This window comes from Bison bison, unplaced genomic scaffold, assembly GCF_000754665.1.
Source record: "Bison bison bison isolate TAMUID 2011002044 unplaced genomic scaffold, Bison_UMD1.0 scf7180017864363, whole genome shotgun sequence".
NCBI classification, from domain to species: Eukaryota; Metazoa; Chordata; class Mammalia; order Artiodactyla; family Bovidae; genus Bison; species Bison bison.
In genome coordinates this window covers 2,160,710-2,185,557 of record NW_011494935.1, presented here as the reverse complement: position 1 = coordinate 2,185,557, position 24,848 = coordinate 2,160,710, and the positions used below count along the sequence as shown (strand labels likewise).

The 24,848-nt window shown below is 41.2% G+C and overlaps 1 protein-coding gene across 4 annotated transcripts in view; it reads left to right on the top strand.

Moving 5' to 3' along the window:
• EBF1 (early B-cell factor 1) overlaps positions 1-24,848 on the top strand; it is a 410,481-nt gene that overhangs the window by 261,342 nt on the left and 124,291 nt on the right. For 2 of the 4 annotated variants that reach the window (XM_010855294.1, XM_010855293.1), the window contains exon 8: positions 14,518-14,659. In XM_010855294.1, the coding sequence (XP_010853596.1) occupies positions 14,518-14,659 (142 nt within the window). The remainder of the gene's footprint in view (positions 1-14,517; positions 14,660-24,848) is intronic. The other 2 variants (XM_010855295.1, XM_010855292.1) reach the window with 1 other exon arrangement.

Here is a 24,848-nt window from a genome sequence, read left to right as displayed (position 1 = left end):
CCCCTGCCCCTGAGATTCTGAACAGTTCTGGAAATCATTTGGGCTTGCCACCTTTTGTCCTGACAGATGAATGGGGAGAACCCCTAGATGCCTAGTTTCCTGGAAAATGTCTTTCCTGGGGAGCTTCTGACCAAGTGGGCAGACTTGGGTGCTCTCATTCATACCCAGGACATTTTTGTGTTGAGTTGGAGCATCTTTGCTGGTGCAACATGTGATGCTGTTAAATATGTGTTGCTAAGTGTCTTAAAATGTGAGAATGAGTTTCATATAAACTGCGTTACTTACCTTGGCCTTGAAATGGGCCATGTATCTCCTTTGACCAAGCTTGGGTTAGGAACAAGCCATGTCCAGACATGAACCAATTCATAACATATAATAAATGTGTCTAGACATGTATGATGCCTTACGAATACTAGGACCGACCTGGCTGTGCTTCACAGAGTGGCAGAGTTAGAGATGGTCTTCAGTAATGTTGGGAATCTAAAGAGAGTGTGTGTAAGATTTCAGGGGCCTTATTTTCCCTTGCAGGACCTGCTAGTGAAATGTCTGAAAGCTTTGAATTATAGGAATGTAGCTTTTGGATGAGATGAGAACCAACTCAGTCTGTTATTTTTGAGAATGTCTAGAAAGCTTTATTTTTTCAGACAAAGTAGTTATTTTTTGTTGAGTAGAAGGGCTACTGAGACAAGGAGGCATGAGTTAGATTTCCACAAAACCTCAATTTCCTCTACTGTAAAATGGAGTAAAAATGATGATTCTTCTTATTTCACAAAGGACAGTACTTTGAAAGCATAACAAATTTGCAAAAGATAAAATATGTGGCAGAACCAATACAATATTGTAATTAGCCTCCAATTAAAATAAATAAACTTTAAAAAAAAATAAATGTACGATTTTGAAGAAAATATTTGCTATAAACTAAAGCTGGGCCAATAATTGAGCATAGGGTTTCTCAGCCTGGGCAGAAATGACACTTTAGACTGAATAAGCCTTTGTTGGGAGGGAGGTGGATTTGTTCTGTGTGTCAAAGGATATTTAGCCAGAATCACTGGCCTTTACCCACCAGATACCAGTAGAGAAACCATCCTCCACCCCTTGCAGTCATGAGAGACACTAAAATGTCTCCAGACATAGACAAACGTCCCCTGTGGGGAAGGGGATGCAGAATTTCTCCTGGTTGGGAATCACTGGTTTAGTCCTGTCCCTGATGACCTCTGACATACTCTCCTGCAGACAGTGCTGCTGTCCCAAAGAGTGCACCCTTTGATTACCCTTGAAAGTTGCCCAACACAAGGTCCAGCCTTGACAATGCTCTTTCTCAGTATTCTCCAACTGATCCTAAAGTAGGTGGACCTTTCCCAGTAGGGGCTGCTACCTTGACCACTACAGAGTCAGTCTTTGTGTCAAAGAAGAGCTCTGTCTCTATCAGCAATGACAAATTCCTTATTGGAGCTCAAATTTAACCCACTTTATTCCTGTCACCGACTTCCTACTTAACTGGGAGAGGAAAGAGGGAGCCTGTGGCAGAATGAGCACTGACATTTTGTTTTGTATTTGTGTACATTTGCGTATTTCATGAATCATCACTTTTACATGGTTAGCACGTGGTCTTATGCACTGTTGGACGTATCTAGCAACTGCAACTCAGTGCTCTAAACACCATTGTCAGCCTCATTTTTTGTGTGGGCCTCTGCCTCAAGCTTGCTTTTCTTCCTGTGTTCCTTGTCTTGGTTCATTTCTAACTGTATTAAGTGTTAGGGAGATGACCATTTATATTTGGGTCTGCATTCGTATTTATATGTATAAATGTATGAGTCCATGTATGTATCTTGATAGACATCTATGGACATTGCGTGTAATGATGACGATGATGAAGCTAACAATTATGGTGTCCTTTTGTGAGCAGTTTTGTGCTATTTTATATGAGTTACCATATTTATCTTCACATCCAAACAGGAATTAGGGTCATGCAAATAGGAATTACTTCCACTTTACAAATGAGGTACGTGAAGTTTAGGAAAGTTAAGCAGTTTGCCCAAAGTCACACATCTACTAAGTCCTGAGGCAGCGATTCAACCCAGTCGATCTGACCCAGATGTTCTCTAATGTGGTGCAACAGTAAAGAACTTGTCCACAGCCTTTAGGCAGATACATAGGGAGGCAGTAAGGAGGTCTCTCTACATCTGAGAGCCCAGTGAGTACTTGTGAATAGTATTAGAATCCCAGGGAAGTCAAGGAACAGTGTTCAAAAGGGTGTTTGCTCTGAGTAGAACCTAAGGATGCCAGCTGCCTGAAGAACACTGGGATTCCAATATATCCATCACGCAGAATGTGGAGTTGTGCAGAAGGGGGAAAGCTCGAGCACTGTTTCTGATTATAGCCACAGTGCTGGTCAGTGTTTACTCATGTGAACTTTAGAGAAAGAGGTTATTGCTCCTAAGACTGCCTGAGCTTCACCTAATTGGTAGAGGTTTTGGCCAGTTCTCCAGGGCAAGAAAGACCCTTCAACAAATGAAGCCTGAATCCAGGCACCCCTGATGGCTCGGAGCACTCATTTGGAAATCATATTGACGTTCCCAGCTCTTAGGACTAAACCAAAAGGGGGAGGATGAGTTTCTGTGCAGCTGTGCTAGCTGGCAGAGATGAGCCCTAGAAGCGCTGGTGGAAGGTTTCCCATGAGCAAACATATGATTTTCCTCATTTTTCTCATAGTACGCTAATTGGAAAGCTGGTTTCAAATATTTTGATGTCACTGTTGCCTCTGAGGGGAGTGAGAGAGTGTCATGTTGGCATGAGAAGACTCCCTTCCCCTCTTTACATCTCAATGTGGCTTTTCCCAGTGACACTGAAAACCCAAGGCCCAGAGACGTCTGAGGGAAGGCATGCCCTCCTGCCTGTCCAGTGGGCTCCCCCTACCTGTTAGGGATGCCACTTTCTCCCTTGTCCCGCTCCCCAGGCCCACTGATCTTCATGCAGCCAGGCCAGGGTGCGTCTCCTCTGAACAGCAATCAGGGGCCTGTGTAGGTGACTGAGGAGGACATAAGAAAGGTTGTTGATCTCTTGACATGTAAAGACATTCTGTCAAGCAAACTCAGCCTCACAGCAGCTGAGCTTCTGGTGTGTAAACAGAGACTGCTTAATTACACAGGTCATATCAATTTAGTGTGACCTTAGCATTTTTGAGAAATTCATCACTTTCTGCAGAGCTCGGCTGTATTCATAGTTTCAGGCAGTATGGAATAAGCCTTGTAGAGAATTTGGTACAATCTTTTTATTTTTAAGCTTATAATTGATGTTTTCTTTTGAAATCCCCAGGCTGTGGTTAGGGTAACAAACTTGCTTAAATACAACAGTGGATACAGGCTTCATTCAGTTCTGTGGGTGTGGGGACGACGGGAGAAAGAGAGCAGGAGGGAAGGCGGTGGATGGAGACAGCTCTCTCTCCTGACGGGGAGAATTTCCCTGTGACTAAATGAGCCTGTTTCTTCATCTTGACACTAAAAAGATGCTAATGTCAAAGGAGTGTGTTAAAACCATGTCACGGGTCTGGTTTTTAACTGACGGGAGCTAGACAATTCAAGCTTAAGATTTAAATCCTTATCAATAGCTTCCCTTGTTGGGGCTGGCAGAGCGGGGAGGTGAGGGGAGGAACAAGAACTGGGTACAAGCTGTCATCACAGTAGATACCGTAATACCTGGAAAACTGGGAAGTAAATTTCCAAATTCATCTTATTGCTTTAACAAAGTTTTCCGTAGGCTGTGAATCTGTATCTGTGTATAAATGTTAGATCTGTAACTACATGTGAACATAAATGTAAGATATGCTTGTTTATGCATGCATGCCTGCACTCAGTAGTATTTATTGACCTGGTAGGTGGTTGAGTATATTGTGATAAGAACAGGAAAGATGGAGTGTCTGCTGTAGTGAAACTTAAATTCTAGTTGGCATCTATTAGTTAGGATAATAGTAGCTGCTGTAACAAACAGACCGAAGAAGATTTAATGGATCACCTTCAACAGAAGGTTGTTTATCCCTAACATAATGGTATAAGGCAAGTGTTCCTGGTGGGTGAGTAGCTCTTGTATGTGAAGTAGTCTCCACCACCCCCTAGAACCTTATTGTCTCCATACATCCAGCTGAAGGGTAAAGAGTGCATGGAGGGGCTTGTGGGCTTAAAAACCTCGTCTTAGAAACGATTCTTGTCAAATCTGCCCACATTCTACTGGCTAGAAGTCTGTCACACAGCCAGGTATGACCACAGAGAGGCCTGAAAATGTCTAGTTGTACTGTCCAAGAAGAAAAGATAGTTATATGGGGAACAGTGACCTTCAGTTGCTACACTGTCAAAACCAATACAATATTGTAAAGTAACTAGCCTCCAATTAAAATAAATAAATTTATATAAAATAAAATAAAAATTTCAATTATTGCTTTAAGGAAGTGAAGCAGGGTATTATGAGAGAGAACACCAGTGTGGGATGGGGGATGGGAACATACTTGAAAAGCAGGTGACCAAGGAAAACTTTCGAGGAGGGGACTCTTAAGCTCAGAGCTAATGGATAACAATAAGTCATTTTGAGAAGAGCCAGGAGAATTTTCTGAGCAGAGAGAGCAGCAAGCCCAAAATTCATGTTTGTCTCGTGTTTATCTGAGACAAACAATTTTCTTTTGCTTACTCATCATTTGGAATGGGGGTCGGTAAGAAATATGAGGAGAAACTATCAGGTTTTTCTTCCCAAATTCCCACCAAAAAATGTGTGGTCTTTCAAAAGTGATGATGTAGTTAATGACATTAAAAGGCAACTCTCTGCCTTCCCCCCTTCTTTGGTGAATTCTATAAATTTTGGAGAATCCTTCTTATTTATTCAGAAGCCCACAGGGTATGATTAGAGGATTCTTAAAATATATGCCCATTCTCTGCAGTTTCGGTCTGCTTTTAAAGACACTTAAAGAAAGAAGGAAACGTTCTCAACCCTTTTATTTCTCTCCCACCATTCCCCACCCCCGTCTTATATTGTTTTGACAAACAGCACATCTTGCAATTAAATTCTTTACCAACAGAATGTTAGGGGCCTGAGCCGCAATCACTCTCTTCCTACAGAATAATTTCAAGATGCACCATGCTGATTAATTATACTGAAAGCAGCTCTAATGATAGTTTCAGAATACAGGATTAATTCACATAACATGGTAAATACAAATGGTGGATTTTCAACCTGATATATTAAACCATCACGGCTTATTGGGCAAATATGTATCTTGGCATGAGCCTTATGCTGGGCCTTGGCAGAAAATATGCATCACTGAAAAGGAATCCTTATGACCAGGATTTGATGAGTGGTAGCTCTGCACTTAGAGGAAATAAATTCCTACATTAAGTACAGTTGCTATTGAAGAAAATGTAAAATATATTAAAGGATAGACATAGAAGTGTTTGGTTTGATCAGTGTTGCCCAGTGGATATTGGATCTGAGGATGCATGGTGCTTACTGAGACTTGCCAACCCAGAGGTATTCTTATATTCTTCCACTTTTTAGGTTGTAACTTACAGAGCTCTTACTATGTGTGAGACCTTGTACTAAGTGTTTTACATGTATAATTTTATTTGTTTTTCCACCCTCTTTCCCTTGTTTACTTTGCTCCAAATGAGAACATTGACCTTCCTTCTCTTCCGTCATTTTTCTTCACCAAATGTACTAAACTCATTCCTTCCTCAGGATTTTTGCACTTGCTATCCTATGCCCCTGGAAATTCTTCTGCCACATCATTGAATGGCTGGTTACTTCTTAATAGTCAGATTTCAGCTAAAATGTCACCTCCTTAGAGAGGCCTTCCTAATCATCTGCTTAAAAGTAGTTCCTGCCTGGGCTTCGCCCCCTTCCTCATTTTATTTTCTTCTTGGAACTTTTTACCATCTGAAATTTGCTTTCATTGTTTATTTATTTATTGTCCAAAAACTCTTTTTTATTCTGGACAGAGACTAAACTCTTGATGGGCACATACTTTGTCATTGCTGCTTCTCCAGTACATAAAATGATGCCTGACACCTATTCCTATGATTAAATGACTTATCTAAGGTTACAGACTAGTGAGTGATGGAGTCGGGGTTCACACTCAGCACTATCTGACCCCGGAAACTGAACTGACGACTGTATGCTGTTTTCTTGCTTCCAGTTTCCAAGTCCGTGTACCATGGTCCCATAAGCAGAAAGCATGCATGGCAGTTATGTATACTTGGGCTCACTGCTACTTAAAATGGCCAATGGGAACACATAAATGGAGCACCAGTTAAATGCCAACAACTACATTAAAAGGCATCAAAAGTATCCTGATCCACAGAGAGAGAAACTAAGTTCAGATCAATGATGAGTTTTTATGTCTACAATGTGTCACAGTTCAGGAGACAGAAGCTGAGTCTAGTTTCTAATGGTTCAAATTAGTTTAGCACAGGAATCCAAGGATTTAGAAGTGTCCATTCTTATCTTACTGTTAAAAGAAGAGAGATTTTTGTCTTGAGGCTCAGAGAGTGGATTTAATTCAGCTTCTCAGTCCCTCACTCCTGCAGTTCCACTCTGTTACATCCTGTAGGTTCATGCGTCCTCCATAATTTTTAATGAGTTATTTGGGATCTTTCAACCAGATAGAAACTTGCAATCAAGCTGGTTTCAGAGAATATCTCTTTCCATATCAGCCAAGGAGATTTTAAAGGACAAAGTTAATGAAGACCCAACTGCTGCAGACCATTTTTATGTAGATAATGCCTAAAGTGTAGTCAGTCAGACAGACAGCGATGTGTATTGGAAGAGACAGTTAGGGGAAAGAGGACCTAAGCCAGGAGCATGGATTAAGAGGCCAGAAGTGGACCTAGAGCCTGAAGTTTCCCTTCAACTTTGCCTCTGCTCTTAATTCATCCTGTGGCCTTGAAGTTTTTAAGCCTCTTGGGTCTCAGTTTTCCAAGCTGTCAGACACAACTGAGTGAGTGAACTGAACTGAAAAGGAGGAATTGGATAAATTCACAGTATCATAACTACTGAGGTCTCCTTTTGTCATTTTCTCTTATGAACCTCTTGTGGTGACATATCTTCCAACTTAATTGCATTTATTGAATAAGAATCACACTCTCTATTTTAAAATTAGTCAAAGCCATGGAAACTGACAATTTTGAGCTTCTCATGTGCATGAGATTACTGTGTTTCCACATGGAACTGATATGATCCCATATCAACAAAGGCAAGTTACTGCATGTTATAATATGCATCCTTCCTATGGATGAATTAGGGTACCCTTTCTGCAGGCTTGTCCCCAGTGCTACATTAGAAAGCGTGTAGTTGGGAGGCACTAGATTGGCTGATTTCTTGGGTCTCTTGGGACTCATTGGAGAAGCCTGTAAAGGGTAGTTCAGTTGATAGGTTGGGTGTAGAATGTGGGCTGTGTGAAGCAGAGGGTAGAAGTTGGACCCAGTAGACTTTATTTTGTAGAGAAGTTTTAGGCTTACAGAAAAATGAAGGGAAAGTGCAGAGAGTTCACATATACTTCCTTAATGCCCCTTACGCAGTTTCCCTTATTAACATCTTGCATTAGTGTGATTCATGTGTTACAATTGATGTGTCAGTGTTGATATACTATTGTTAATTTCCATAGTTTACCCTAGGACTCACTGTGTTATACATTCTGTGGGTTTATACAGATTTGTGATATGTGTCTACCGTTACAGTGCCGTTTAGAATGGTTTCATCTCCATCCTCCCCCACCGGTTCCTCTGTGCTCTGCCTATTCATCTCTTCTTCCCTCTTCCCAAACTCCTGGCAACCACTGGTCTTTCCAATATCTCCATAGTTATCCCTTTTCCAAAACGTCATATAGTTGGAATGATGAAGTATATAGTCTTTACAGGTTTGCTTTTTTCATTTAGCAATCTGCATTTAAGTTTTCTTCATGTCTTTTTGTGCCTTGAGAGCACATTTCTTTTTATTGCTGCATCATCCTCCATTTTGTGGATTACCAGTTTGTTTATTTATCCATCTTTTGGACATTCTGGTTGCTGATGCCTTTTATTTAGTTGACTTTTTTAATTACTATGATGGTTAAATCACATGCAGTTGTACAAAATTATTCAGAGGGATTCTGTGTATCCTTTATTCAGTTTCCCCTAATATTAGTGATATTTTGCAAAATTATTGACCATTATTAGAGTGTTCTATTGTTCTATTGCTCAGATGGTAAAGAATCTGCTTGCAACCCAGGAGACCCAGGTTCAATCTCTGGGTCAGGAAGACTCCCTGGAGAAGGGAATGGCAACCCATTCCAGTATTCTTGCCTGGAGAATTTCATGGACAGAGGAGCCTGGTGGGCTACAGTCCATGGGGTTGCAAAGAGTCAGACATGACATACAGTATTCATACAGGATATAAACATTGATGCAATCCACTCATCTTCTTCACATGTCTCTAGCTTTGCTTGTACTCATCCATGTGTATATTTCAGTGCTATACTATTTTGTCACGTGTAGGTCTGTATCTGTCACCCTGCAGTCAAGATATCAGACGTTTTCATCACTGCAAAGATTCCGGCCTTATGTAGCCTCCACATCCATCTTCCCTCTGCCCCTAATCTCTGCCAACCACTTCTCTGCTCTTCATTTCTAAATTGTTGTTATATCAAGAAGTAGTAAATAGAATCATGCAGTGTACTAGTTTGCTACGACTGCGGTAACAAAATACCAGAGGCCCAGAATGTATTTTCCAAAATCCTGGAGGCTGGAAGTTCTGGATCAGGGTGTTGGCAGGCTTGGTTTTGTTGGCTTGCGGATGGCCACCTTCTCGCTACGTCTTCACATGGTCTTTTTTCTTTGCCTGGAGACCCTTGTGTGTCCAAATTTCCTTTCCTTGTGAGGGTATCAGTAAGATTAGATTAGGACCAACCTTAACAACCTCATTTTAAACTTAATTACCTCTTCAAAGGCTCCATCTGCAAATACAGTTGTGTTCTTAAGTTCTAGGGTTAGCACTTCAACATGTGAATTTTGAGGGGGACACAATTCAGCTCATAATATGCAGTATGTAGCCTTTTGATACTGGCTTTTTTCACCTGACATAATTCTCTGGAGATTCATTCAGATGTATCAATAGTTTATTCCTTTTGATTGCTGAGTGCTATTCCATGGAATGTTTCTTGCTGCTGCTGCTGCTAAGTCGCTCTAGTCGTGTCCGACTCTGTGCAACCCCATAGACAGCAGCCCACCAGGCTCCCCCGTCCCTGGGATTCTCCAGGCAAGAACATGGAGTGGGTTGCCATTTCCTTCTCCAATGCATGAAAGTGAAAAGTGAAAGTGAAGTCGCTCAGTCGTGTCCGACTCTTAGCGACCCCATGGACTGCAGCCCACCAGGCTCCTCCGTCCATGGGATTTTCCAGCAAGAGTACTGGAGTGGGGTGCTATTGCCTTCTCTGGGAATGCTTCTTAATGCCTTTTAATTTTATGTACTTCAGCCCAGTGCGTTTCCTACCTTTATTAAGGGCTCTGAATTAACGCAAACATAGAATAAGCTAAACGCAGAGGTAAGGAAGCTATGAAATAGACCAACTTTAGCACTAATTTCCTTACACTGAGTTATCATATGTAAGCCTTAAAAACCAAGATTTATAATTTTTAAATTGTTATTTAAAATTAAGTTGCTGAAGATGTTATATTTTAGAGAGAGGTACTTCTTACCAAGATATTCTAAATTTAAACACTGAAAATATTTTTATGACTTAATCATCCCCCTAGAAATGTTTAAAGATATAGATTTCAACTTTTGGTGGCCTATGTTCTAACCCCTTCTTCCACATGAGCTGCTGCTTTTGTTAATGTGATCTGCCACTCATCACTGAATTTAGCTGCCTGTGTCTTTTTGAAAATCTGCTCATGAGACAGATTATGCCTCATCAATTTGAGAGAATATAGTTGGGACATACAGCGTCTCCTGCTTGATCGGAAGGGGAGAGGGACAGTCTAAAGAATGATAGCAAGGAAATGATAACCAATAACAAAATTCCTAGAGAATCCTTCATTAAAATGATGTATTAGGAAAAATATACTGGCATTGATAAAATGCAGAAAAATTTACAAGCTAATTTCAGAGCAATAAGGTTTCATTTCATTTCAAGTTTAGAATGTAAAAGGCTAATAGGCAGAAGGTTTATAAAAAGCAAAAGTACAGAAACCATGAAATTTGCAATTCACAAGAGGTCTAAATTATATAATTAAATGTCGTGAGCATGAAGGTCTTTAAGTTTGTAAGATTTCATTGTTAAACTAATAAAAAGTGAATGTATAAGAAATAATTTCTGTATCCTTGTATTGAAAATAACAATTTATGCTGGGTCCTCTTTATAGCAAATAAGATGCTTCAGATTATCAGCCCAACACAGGTTCTTGAACTTGTTGATGAAATCACCAACAAAGCAACAACTCGGCTAGCACTGCTAACATTTGCTCTATGAGAACTGGAAACCATACTAACCACTTTAAATAATGTAAGCCTCACAGTAACCTTATGAGTTAGGTACTATTAACATTTCCATTTGAGAGTCAGGGACACAGGGGCTTAGAGAGGTTAAGTTACTTGGCCAAAGTCACATCAGCTAGGAAAGCTTGAGAGTCAAAAGTTGTAAGTTTTGTTTTGAATTTTAGTTCTAAATAGATTGGGGAGATAGTAAAAATAGTAACATTTAGGTCTATTTAGATCTAGGATATAAGATAGCAAATTGTGAACCATTGTAATGAGCCAAGAAATTGAAAACTTCATTGCAAAATCTTCAAAGTCTGTGTATAGTTGTGGCCTCTTTATTCCCTCACATTGAATATTGTCACTTGGAGAATTGGACACAAACAGAAAATACCATGGAACACACTGAGTATTCATCAGCATGTCTGTGGATTGCTATACTGAAAAGCCATGCTCCTTCCCCAGATAGTTTTACTTCCCCCAAAATACAATGATAATACGTATATATAACCCTAAACATGCCTAAGCTTAATACTTATTTCAGGAGAAATAAATTGGGCATCCTCACAAATAAATTGGAACAATTTATTTCAAAATCATTCTACAGCAGCCCTGTCCAATAGAACATTCTTCAGTGAAGACAGTGTTCTGTAACTGCCTTGTCTAGTATAGTAGCCTCCAGCCACATGTGACTAGTGACCACTTGAAATATGGCTATGGAAACTCAGAAACAATGGAATTTTAAATTTTACTTAATTAGTTTAAATTTAAATAGCCAAATGTGTGGTTACTGTATTAGTATAATTCTAGACTATGTTAATTATAACAGATATCATAAAATTTTAAATATACCTGTTCCTCATTTTATCCTGGGTCAGCAGAGTGAGGAAGAAGGCAGAAAAGGGAAGGGATGGTCAAGTCCAAATGTAAAATCATTTTCCATGTTTATCTGTCCCAAATTCAAGCTGAGTTTTGTTGACAAAATTTGGGAAGGTTGAAGATTTGGCAGGCTTGCCTGTCCCCTTGCCTGCATGAACATGTCAGCACCTCATTAATCTTGTGTTTAAACTGTGAAGGCCCTTTTCCCTCCCAGTATAGGCTTATTTTTAAAGGATTTTTCAGTGCTCCCTTTGCATTTCAGGATTTTATATATGTGTGTGTGTGTGTGTGTGTGTGTGTGTGTATTTATAAGTTGATCTGTAGATTAATTGCAGCATTTATTTTATTTAACTATATTCTAATCATTGCAAATTGGAATGAGAGAAATTATTTTGGGGTAAGGATGTTAAAATGTATGGTGTTACGAGTTTTGAGGAACATATAAGGTGTTTATTTTCTAGAAATTTAAAGGCATGAGAATTCTCAGTATCATCTTTCTCCAATTATAATTGGTATTTCAATTAAATTATCCTATCACACATGTGGCCTTGGTAAACCCTCTCTTGCCAAGAAAAGAAAGACATATGGGGTGTCGTTTTCTTTCCTAACCGTTTTCAGTTTTTGTTCAACGTAGGAATTAGATGACAGTGTCTTTAAACGATACTGAATATTTTAAGCCTGTAGCAGTCTGACTTACAGGTGCATGTTGGATTGTCATTGCTTTTTTTTTTTTTTTTTAAGACAGACGTCTAGAATAACCACTTTCTGTATTTCCTGACACTGGAAACAGATACCGTTTGTCATTCCTTTTATAGTTTCTTCAGCTAACGACTCCAGTGACCACTCAATTGTGGTCTTGTAGTAAATCAAAAATTCTTTGAAAGACCCAGCTCTGTTACATAATTGTAAATGTCCCACGAAGTCATCACCTAAACTGAAAAGAAAAATGAATTTCTGTTGCTTTAAATAATATAGACTCTGCCGCCACTCATAGTACTTTTTGAAAATAGAAGAATAGCGAATTTTCTTCTCCTCCTCTTAGTCTTTCTCCTTCTCTTCCTTCTAAATTAACCTATAATTGATGAGGCACACACAGAGCCTCCAGCCGTCACATCTGGTTGGTCAATCATGAAGAAAGAGAAAAACCACTTTGCAAACTGCTGCTTAGAACTGACTGTGTCCTTCCACGAATGACTTGCCCTGGCTGGAATTTTGGATATCACAATGACTAAGGAGAACACGCTGAGTCCCTAAATGGACTCTGTTAATTGTTTACTTTGCATTTTAGTAAAATAGAAGTGAAAACTAAAATCAGGTGTGGATCCGAGTCCTGCTTGGGGTTGGATCTTGATGAGGACCCCGAGGGAGAATGGAGGGGACCCCACAGGAGCCCCCCCAACAGTCATCCCTGGGAGACCCCAGAGTGGGACCCCACTTCCTGGATCTGAGGAAGTCTAGACCCTCTTGGTGTGGGGGAGAAGGGCCTTGAGTCTGCAGAAGGGAGGGCCCAGAAGGAAAACAGAAAAATTGTGTTGCCATCCTGGAGGCAAAGGGGCAGGGAATCTGCTGTGTTTAACCAGGATGCTTTGCGGTCAAAGAGGTGGAGACAGTGGAACTTTTAAGTGTGGCATCCATTGGTGGGGGTCTGCAGGGTTGGGAGTGGGGTTGCTTTTCCAGGCAGGGCTTACAGTTCACAGGCCCTGCATTTTCCCCTCTGCCCAACTCAGGTGATGAAATCAGAGTACTCATTGCCCAAGACTCTAGAAGGCAGGGTTCCCTTTCCCCAACTTGGAGAAAAGGCTTTTCAGAAGCTGGGGCCTCAGTATGTGCCAATCCTTGTAAAGAGTTTCACCTCTTCAGGGGCTAATGCCTCTCGAAACCAAGCACAATTAAAGCACCAAAACCAAGAACAATTAAAGCGCGAGTCTTCCCAAGCAACTGGGGAATTGAGCAAAAATAAATCAGAAATCCTCAGCCTTGGCTCTGGAGGTTTGCCTCATTATGAGAGCAGATCTATTAGCCCTCTTGCCATTGTCTTTCATTTCTCAAGTGAGGTGATTCTAATTAAATTAATCTGCATGTCAATCTATCGGTGATCAATCAAAGAGCCTGAGGTCCCCCCTATGCTGCAGGGTGCTTGCGGCTGACAGGGGCTGATAATGGAGGAAGAAATAAACTGTCGAGCAAAGTTAATTAGTCAACATAATAGGTGGATTAAACGGGAGCCGGCTGATTGCTGTTTCCCATGTCAAAGCATGAGGTGGGCGCTGAAGCTGCAATTACAGACAATTATTATATTTGGTTGTAAGAGGTCGCATGAATAAACATATCTCTGTGGGTTTCAGTTTTAATCCTCTTCCCTATTTAATATAAGGAGAAGTGTAGGTCATTTCTTCTCATTGTTTTAGTCAAAGTTCTCCGAGAAAATACCTTTGCCTGGGTCCCTTCTGGCAAACTCCAGTCAGTTTATGGGACCGCCAGGGTATCTGATTGTACCTTGGGCCAAGGCTTCTTTTTTTTTGGCCTTGAAACACAGCTCTAAGACTCTTAATTAGCAAAGATTTTTGGGTAGTGGTGGTGAGGGGGGCTTTGGTCTGATGTCTACTTAACTAAACTAATGTGGGTAGAAAAAAGTACAAGAAACCCCAAAAAGACACCCAGGAGAGAAAAATGCATCCCAGCTCTCACTGAAACCTCTCTTTTTCATTTCTCTCTCCTCTTAACCCTGACACAGTGGTAGTGGGGGGAATATTTTAAAGATTCAAAAGATTTTTATTTGCATGATCAACTGTGATATCTGCTTCAGTGTCTAAACTGAAGGGTAATTTAGGTGAAACACAACCACCCTTGTGTAAAAAAAAAATATGCTAATAAAGATCCTCTTGTTAAAATTATGGTTAACAGTGTACCTTCTGCTGTATAACTATAAACTGTGCAATTTTACTTAAAACTGCATCAAAAGCGTTCCATGCCAAAGACCCACTCATCAATAGCTCCTCTTGTTAGACTTGTACAGCATAAGCACCAGTTATTATGTGAAATAGCTATGCAATTTTCTGCAGCTCCCAGCTGTTATTTATTTAACTTGAGTTTATTACCCTCCGTGCTTTTATATTAAAATGTTCATTCATTTCTCTCTTCTGTCTCCAGGTCGTGGTGTCTACGACAGTCAATGTGGATGGCCATGTCCTGGCAGTCTCTGATAATATGTTTGTCCATAATAACTCAAAGCATGGGCGGAGGGCTCGGAGGCTTGACCCCTCGGAAGGTACGCCCTCTTATCTGGAACATGGTAGGCGAATCATTTTCATTGGTTGTCATTGCTACTTTAACTGTGCATTTATTTGGTTTCTTTCTTCCAACTCCACCATCTTTTCTACCCCTTTTCAAATTTCAAATGTCCTGTTGAACAGTGTTGATGCTGAGTATTTCAATACAGGAAGATATCTCGGAGGCCCAGGCTTTCTTGTTGCACAGGTCCCTACCCTGGAAATGGCTGACATTTCCTTCCTTATGATGGAAAGACAGAGGGAGATTGGACCACTGCTTTATTTTAAACTGCCACTTGATTTTAAAAATAGTGAAAGGCCAAAGCAGGGCAACAAAAATCCTGATTTTGAGTTTTTTGAGATTTTGAGTATTTTGACAGGTGTCCTGGCTAGTGAGTTTCTCTTTCTTTACAATCCTACTGGTATGTGTCTGTGACCATACATTTAACTTCATTTGGAGATAAGGTTGCAAAGTCTTGGTTGGATGTGTTTCTTTTTGCATATAAATTCCAAACTAAATGTCCCTTCCATTTATGTGCCCTGTGCATGCCCCACCCCTCATCACCACATGATGCAGCTTGCTTTATGTAGGCAGATTTTGGTGGGGAGAAATCATATTTGCCTTTATTTTATGGCTAGTTAGTTGTACCTTTGAGAGGTCTGGAGGAAACCAGACAAAAATTTGAAACAAAGTGAATGCCACTCCAAGGAACAATAGGCTGGACTGAGCATATGTCCAAATGTTTCTGAGCTACCTGTATATATATATAGTGTATCCATCTGTTCATCATCCATCCATTCATCAACCCATCTATCCATCCATCGTCATCCATCCTCTATCTATCCATTCCATTCATCCTTTATTTATCCACCCATTTTTCATCCATCCATCAATCCACCCAAAAAACTGTGACTGAGTTTCAACTGGATACCAGTCACTTTGCTAGGTTTTCTCCAATCTCCTCAAGTTAAACTCTTCACTTATTTTCCCCATTTTACTTTCAGTTTGCTAGGTCATCAGAATTCTCTTGAAAACACTACCACACAAAGTACCAGCTGATTGCCTGATTTTTTGATGGACCACGAACTGTCCACGATCTAGTTCATAGGGTAGAAAACTCCTTTCTCTGCTAGCATCTCAATTTAATAAACACACTACTGTCATCATTTTTGCCTGTTTTTTTTTGTGTGTGTGTGCGCCTAAGGAATACACAATCTTTACTTTTTATTAATTAGCCAGATGGAACACTCTTAGAAGAGATTCTATACCACATCCAGTTTTACAGTCTTTTTAAAGTAAACCATCATCTTTCAAAAGCTGCTTCTTTATGGTTTCATTAGTGCTGAGATGGATGGATATTACTTTTTGCAGGAGGCCATTAGAAACACCTGCTCATGATTACATTCCTAGCTCCATTTCTGTACTTAAAATTATTCGGATCCTCACTTTATAGTAATATTGCCATTTTTATACCCTTGGAGTCACTTCAGACGTTGTATGATTAGAGATATTGAGTTGAAAGGAAGAAGGAAAAAATAGGTAAATACTCAGTGGATACAATTTGGACAACAGTGGCTTAAAAGCCAAAGTCTTGTTTCCAACTCTGACCATTAGTTACTGTCCTGTCTGGGAACTGACTTGACTGTCAGTTTGGTATCTGACAGTCATGGGTTCATAGTTCTAAAATGTGCTCCATGTGCAGACCACACCCAGATTCCCATTCCTGCTCTTGTGAAGCTGGTGGGAGAGGATATGACACCTTGCAAATCATCCCTTCACCAAAAAACCCGCAAAACAAACTCACTAGCCAGGACACCTCTAGGGCTTGGAGGTCAGGAACATTCTTTTACATCATGGCATGGTAGAGAAAGAGCCTTGAAACCTAAACCAGTTCCGAGCTTCACTTCTAGCCTTTGTGTGACCTTGGACAAGTCAGCTTACCTTTGAGGATCCTTAGTTTCCTTCTCGGCAAAGTGAAGGTGATGGTCTCTAGGGGGTAAACAAAAAAAAATGTGCCTTGGGTGGGGGCAGGTCACATATAGAGGGGAAGTTGTCTGGGTGGAGACTGCGGAAGAAGGGCAAGTTCATGCTCTGCCGACCCAAGCCCCCGGCAGTTGTCATCAAGGGCAGGGAGAGCCCAGGTGGGCCAGATGTTCCAGTCTGACCAGAAGTAAAACTCTCTCAATTTTTAATCATTGGTAACAAATTACAAGTGTTTTAGCCCCTGAAGGGAGGACAGGGGAAGAAAGTCACTTAGGTAGAAGACAGCCAGAAGCTCACAGTTTGAGATTTCCGGATCAAAATGTCTGTACGCTACCTTCCAGCTGGAACATTCTCCCTTCTAGGTGGACATATTAATGTTTCAGTTGGGCTAGCGTTTGTATTCAAAGTTTTAAAGACAGCATTTTATTCCTCTGCTGCAGGTGACCAGTCCACAAATGACCATATTCTTCTTAGCATATTACTCAAGAAATAATGACATTTCACTGTGTTTTCATGGTTAACCATCTCTGGGACCTGAGTGTGTCCTATCTCCTTCAGCTAGAGGGCCTCCCTCTCACCAAAACCTGACTTCATTTCTACCCAGAAGAATAAAAAGGCAGACACCTTGAGGTTCTCAGTAATGACAGTAACGTGGAAATCTGCTTCTCTGCAGAATGAATCAACCAACCACACATAACCACCCACTCATTTAGACACTTCAAGCTGACACATAAATATCTACTCAGCAGAGAGTGACTATGGGCTTCTTCATGATGCTGTGTGGGAGTGGACTTTGATGCTAATTCATGTCGACTTGAGGGTATAGTAATACTTTATCTTGCTATTAAACACTCCAATTTGAAACTGACTCACAGAGCCATACCCCCTCATCAGCCCCTCCCTCTGCCACCTCCACCTCACAGAGCTGCCCCACAGTGAGACTGCGCGTGCTGTTTTCACCTCCTAGGTGACTTGCAGGAGCCTTGTTTTCCCTCATTCTGGGCTCCCTACCATCTCATTTACAGGTAGCCTGAATTATTTTGAGCTATTCTGCACATCTCTTTTTATATCCTGCTTGTCAGGCAGTTGGAAGAAAGTTCTCTTTCGTAGCTCACCTTTCTGCATATAAGAGAAATAGAGACCACACTTTACATTCATGCCGTCTTCGCTGTGTGACTCACAAACCTCCATGCTCAAATAACTGTCCCTGTATTTCAAGTAAGAGAGCTGACAAAGGCAAATTTATTTCATAGACTCCTGTGTGGTCCAGAGAGGGTGAATCCTGGCACGTTGTAGCTCATGGTAATTGCGCTCCCTCCTATTTTTTGCCTTCATTCATAAATACTGAGATTTTCTTTGGCTGGATATTTATGAGAGAGTTTAGGCCAGTGAGGTTTTCTCTTTAAGCAGTAGTGTTAGGGAAGATGTATAGTTGTGGAGAGAGGCAGCCCCAGAACCTAACTGCTCTCAGGATTCTGATTTTTGAAAAAAAGTAGACTTGGGGTCAAAGACCCTGAGCTGACCCAAGGGAAGGTAAAATGCACAGCCCTGGCTCCTGTGCCCTTCCAATTTCCCCATCACTTGGGCAAATTCCTGGGGACTGTGTGCTAGGGATCTTCGAAGGGCTTGCAGGGTATATTATCATTGTTCTTCTGAGATTTCAAGTTGTGTTTATTTGAATGTAAGGCCACACGTGGCATCCGTTTCTCTATTTTTGCCCCCTGTTGCAAAAAGCAGTGCCCTCACAAAGCTGTAGTGTGGGGACCCTGCCAGCTTGCATGCGCTAACACTTTATTATCTAATGATCTAATATGCAACAAGGCAAAGTGCCGGTGCTCATCATTCTGACATAGAATGCTGGGAGAAGTGACTAAATTACTTTATGTACCATTAGCGCTAGCAGCCATGGTGAACTCACCGGCAGCATTTATGCAAATGGTTATGAATACACTACTGTCTTTGTCAGGGAGCCGGCTGACAAGCACTTTAAATGCTCATTTTTTTTTAAGGGGACTTTTTTTTTTTTTTTGGCATGCATGTGTTTTTCTCCCTCCCTCTACTCTCTCCCCTTTCTGTATTACTGGGTAACTTGCCTCCTCCAGGGTCCTTGGGGAAATCTGAGGGGGTTAAGAGCTCATCTGTCACCCTTCCTGGAAGTGCAGTTAAGGCCTTGGTGAGATGTTCTTGAGATTAAGAGTTTTTTTAAAAAATTGTTACAAATTTGTACAAACCTTGATATTTACCTTAAAAATTAGTAGGACTATATTAATCAAGAGCTTTTGGAAGATGAACATTTTACTGTTCTTGAGTTCTGACCTGAGGACTTAGTTTTTTGGCTCAAACACCAATGTTTAAAGACACTTCTGGCTTTTTTAAATGGAAAGCGATTGAAATTTAGTTTTGTGGGCATTGGATACAGAAGAATTCAATCTCCCTTCATAGTAATTACAAAGATTGAAATGTGAAGTATAATGATGCCATAATGATGCCAGGATCCCAAAATAAAACAGAAGTGGGATTTGGTCAAACTAAAAATCCTTTGTAGAATAAAGATTGAATGGTATTAGACTCGCTGGGCCATCTCCTTGCTGTAAGTACAGTGATGGAGAAAGAGAATCCGATTCTCCCAACTGCTAGTCAGTTCTGACTTTTCCATTGTAGTGGCCCCTTCCAGCTGCCCCTGACAATATGGTGTTATTCTTGCTCTTTAGCATTTGACCTTCTTTAATCCGTTTGCTCCAGACAGAAGTGGTTTTTTGCTTCTGTTGGTTGCCCCTGGGTATCCAGCCCCATTGACTTGCAGCTGCACTTAAATGTGTTGTTTTCTGGATGTGTGGAGAAAGATGGCTCAGGCTTGGGGAGATTACTCCAAATTGAGAGACGGTATGGAGTTTCCAAAGGCACAAAGGGCCCTCTTCTCCCCTCTGTGTAATGAGTCCCTCAGAAGTGGCTGGTAAGGGTCTGTTGGACCTAGAGAGAGGAGGATGGGCTGACTGGAGAGCTGGATTCTAGTCCTATCACTGCCATTAACTAGCTTAAGGGAAAAGGAAACCTGGGAAAAGGACCCTTTGCTTCTCTGACCTCAGTTGTGTATGTTTTCTCAGGCCTGGCTGGGGCCATCTCTAGACCTTTCCACATGTACTATCTACTTTTCTTTTTTAATTGAAGGAAAATTGCTTTACAATGTTGTGTTGGTTTCTGCTGTACAGTAGCCCGAATCAATCATAATCATGTTTATATATGTCCTCTCCCTCCTGAAACTCCCTCCCTGCCCCCATCTCACCCTTCTTGGTCAGGCTCGCTTCCCCGTGTTGTATAGCAGCTTCTCACTAGTTATCTGTTTTACACATGATGGTGTATATATGTCCGGGCCACTTCTCAACTCGTCCCGTCCCTCTCCTTCCCCCGCTGCGCCCACAAGTCCGTTCTCCACGTCCGTGTCTCCCTTCCTTCCCAGCAAGTAGGCTCATCAATGCCATTTTCCTAGATTTCATGTGTATCACATGCACTATTTTCTGACGCTCTGGACTGAAGCCATTGACACGTACCTTCACTCGGCTGGTATCTCCTGAGGTGCCTGTGGAGAAACAGAGAACTCCAAAGACTTTTCTAGTATTGCCCTTTCTTAGGTGTCAATAAGGTTGACCTCAGATCATTCCTTCCTCTATTCCTTCATACTAAGCCTCCACCACATGCCAGACAGGGAGCTAGCTGCAGGAGCACAGGCAGATAGAGTTGCTGTCTTCATAGAAAGTATGATGTAAATAGAGAAGGAAGATGCTAAACACAGTTTACAAGTAACTCCTTAGACTTGTGCATCAAAGGGGACCCATAAAAGGAGAGAGGAGGAATGAAGTGTCAAGAAAGGCTTCTTTGAGGAAATCTCACTTATGCCAGAACCATGAGATGAGTACGCTTTCATCTGACAGGGGGCGGAAACAAATATCCAGGCAGATGGAAGAGCATGTGCAAAGGCTGTTTTGCCTAATTGAGTCCAAGGAACCAGAAGCAGCCTGCAATGGCTCCTGTTGCTCTGGGCACAGGAAGCGGCAGGAGATGAGTTTGGGGAAGCTGCTGAGGGTCAGATCATGCAGGCCTGTGTGGATGCCCAGGCCATGGTCAGTGACAATTGTGAGATGATATGGGAGAGCCAGGCAGGGCTTTTAAGAGCTCAGTGTCAATTACGCAGACTCCTAGTATGTCGTAAAAGCCTGGGGCAAGATTGCTCTGAGTGACTTATAACCTTGCCCTTCCCTCCTAGCTTTTGGGAGCTCATCAGGGAGTTGACTGTACCTTGGAGCTGTACCCCTCATCACTTCTCATTCTGTTAACAGTGCATGTCTTCAAAATAGGAAGAATGTCCCAAATTTGGAGAGTTCTTTCTCCAGATGGTTTTGGCTTATCGAATTTCTTTTTTTGTAAATAGCTTAGCAGGAGTTTACTTTCTGAACTTGTAGAGACTTACCTTTCTAAGGCCTTTAGATTAAAGGGCTGCCGTGCTTTTGGGTGTATGAAATGTATCTTATCTAACCCCAATCAAAGAAAACTAGATGATTGAAAATAAACAAAGAGAAACATACTGTCCCAAGTCTCTTGCTCCCCTCCCTCCATGGTCAATGGCTAGACACACACCTCATCCTGAGTGAAGAGTCACTGAAGTATGGACGGTCATCTAACACAGCCCTTCATATTCCAAAGAAGAAAACTTTGGAGGGCATTAGCCAGCTTACACTCATATAACTATTACCATCAAAATCCACTTAAAGCTGCACTTGCCCATGGTATGCTGACCAGTAAGTATGGATTTCAGGGGTTGCACTGATGTCAGAGGATGTAGGGTCCACCCCGATGCCTTTCCAGTTCTGGCTGGCTTAGACTTGCAGGAATCTCTGGGATTCCAAGGTCACAAGAAGAACATCTATGAAATCTCACCAACTTCCTGACAAATGCAGTGTGCCTTCAGAACACAAGGGCAGAGGATGAATGACTCAGAGCTTTACACTCGGACAGTGGCCCTTTATGGGACTGGTTGTGGTGCAGAACTCCAGCCAGGCCCATTTCAGTGAAGGGTCTAGTTTAGCAGAAAAATATGGGCATCATCTCTTGTTACCAAGGGTGGCATGTCACTTCTTATCAATTGATTTTTTTCCTACTTGGAAAGCAAGACAGATGCAAGAACAGAACGTTAGGGTTAAGAATATCCAGATGAGTTGTAGAGGACAGAGACCCCAGATTTTTAAGCATCACATCAGGTCTTTTTCTTTGAGCAGCACAGAAGGTGTCTTTTTGTCTTCCCTTGCAATAGAAAGGACCCGGCAAGAAGTCAAGATAATGAACAGGGATGTAAGTGAAGACTGATTTTCAAAGTCTCCCTTGAGTAATCCATAAAGCAGGTAACCCCAGAAATCCTAACACTGGAGACTTGGGAGCCAGTAAGTGCTCAGTGTCAGGCAGATTAAAGAGTTCATAAGTCACAGGGCACTGCTAAGCAGGTGATCTACTCTGTCTTTATTTGAATATGACACCACCAGCCAGCACTGCTGACAAAGGAGAAAGAGTGCTCAGACTTTGCCATCCTGCTTACTAATGACCAGGCAAGGTGACAGTATGTATTCTTTTTCTTCTTATTATTGCTCTTGTTATTTTTGGACTATCATCAGCTAACATTTACGGAGCATTTGCTAATGATTTTACTTATATCATCTCATCAAATCCTTCAACAAGCCTGATAAGCTGTAACAGTTATTTTCCTCAGTTTACAGATGGGAAAACTGGGGTTTAAAGAGGTCACCAACTTACCCAAGGCCACAGTCAGAGCTGAAACTGGGACTCAAGCCTGGTCTACATAATCACAGAGCTCTGCATATCAGTGGGGCTGACAATCTGACACAAGTACTCACTGAGCCCTTACTATACTGGGCACATAATACTGTGGGCAACGCATTGTAAAGATGAGGAAAGTGAGACTAAAGAGAGGTTAAGTAACTTGCCCAGAGTTACACAGCAAGGATGTCGTAAATTTAGGATTCAAACCCAGAAAGCTTGACTTCGGAGTCCATACTTTATTTCCTTCTTTTGAAAAAAACTCATTTATTTGGCTGTGCTAGGTCTCAGTTGTGACATGAGAACTCTTAATCCAGACATATGGAATCTAGTTCCCTGACTAGGGATTGAACCTGCGCCCCCTGCATTGGGAGTACAGAGTTTAGCCACAGGACTACCAGGGAAGTCCCTTAGAGTCTGTCCTTTCAATTCCTTACTCTATATAGTATGCTCATAGTCTTTCTGTTTATTGTCCTACTCTTCTTAATTTTTTTCTCAATACAAGTAAGGCAGTTATACTTATTTGTTGTGCTTTCAAATAGACCTTTGAAAAGTTAATCCAGACATATCTTTTCTTGTTTTTAATGGGCATATTACATATGTTTACCTGAGAGTTTATTTTCCTTCAATAGCCTATTTTTCTCATGGCTATAGTCAAATCAAGAAAACACTTCTTTTATTTGCTGACATATATGTTTTTCATGGGGCTGATAGGATAAGAGAGAGAGGCTGGTAATATTGTATTTATTTGCAAGGATGGTCCAACTCATCTCTGTAGAACTCATTTGCTGACCGTATGGACTCTCTGGCATGTATTAAGTTAAGTGTTAGTCGCTCCAACTCTCTGCAACCCCATGGACTGCAGCCCACCAGGCTCCTCTGTACAAGGCAGAAAAAAAGGAGACCACCAGAAAAGTGTGAAATTGTGAGTTTTAAGACTGGTAGGATACTAAGAATCTCCTTGTTGGGGTACTGAAGAGTTACTGAGCCTCACCCCACAAGAAATAGTTTTCTTATATAAATTTGTTGACAAACCTGTCAACTGTGGGAAACTTCCCACAGTTTATTTGGTGTTTTGTATGACCTAGTAAATGAGTGAACCACACCTAGCTTATTTTAATAAGCACATAGTGTCAGAGGAGGGCATGGGAGGAGGGGGCAGAATGATGCTTTCAGCTGATAACTTGGACCGAAACAGCAGAACATTTTAAGCCTATTTTTTTAAAAATTCGGTTACAAAAGCATCGTAATTCCAGTTGTGTTTATCTGCATAATTGATTGTCTCAAACCAAAGGCCTCTTCCTAATTACTTTCTACTTACTTGAGGATATCAGAGGATTCACATAATATGAATATGCAAATAAGAACTTCTGTACTGGTCATAAATCTTATTAAGATAAGATATTCAGGGGCATTGATCAGGATGGGTTTGCAACATCTCTTTGTTTGAACCTTTTCATTCATACATGTAGAAATAAATGAGAACAGAGCACTGCCCCTGCTTTGCTATGTGACATCCACTGTGTACTTTGATTTTGGGGTCTCAGTTTCCTCATCTGTTAGCTGGGGATAGGGGCTTGCTGAGCCCTTTAAGCCTTGATGATATGCCATTTGAACCCAGCTGATCTATTGAGCTGTGATACACTCACTGCTTTGGTGAGTGGCCACCAAAATACCAAGGTGATGGTCATTCCACAGGCCAGACCTGAGGCCACTTCCCTTCACCGTGGGCATTTATGCAGGGGGTTGGCAGTGGGTCCCAGGAGTCCTGAGAAAGCCACACACTGTGCCATACGCAGACACCTGTGCCTTAGGTAGCTCTCACCTGGTGTTCTCTCTGAATTCCTTCAGCTGAGATGGCGTAACATTGACTTCACTTGATGGTTAGCAATGAGATTTTGGACTAGTTTCCCATGCAGTATGTGTATCATTTTAGGTGGTGGGAGAAAACATTAAAAAAAAAAAAAAGGTAAAAAAAAAAACCAGTAATGTCTGTTTAGATATTATGTATAAAATAGATAACTAATGAGAACCTACTTTATTGCACAGGGAACTCTACTATGGGACCTAAATGGAAAGGAAATCTAAAAAAAAGGGGATGTGTGTGTGTGTGTGTGTGTGTGTGTGTGTGTGTGTATATATAGCGGATTCACTTTGCTGTGCAGAAGAAACTAACACAACATTGTAAAGCAACTATACTCCCAACAAAAATTTTAAAAAAACTCTCAAAAAATAGTTTTGTCTATCTTAATGCATAAGGAAAAAAAAAAACAAAACAGAAAACAAACAAACAAAAAAAAACCTCACCATAAACAAAGCATTCCCAAATTGTGACCTACAGCTGCTGTTGCTTAGGGCAAGACTAAATTTAAAGAAAAAAGTAATTCAATGTAAACAAGAATAGC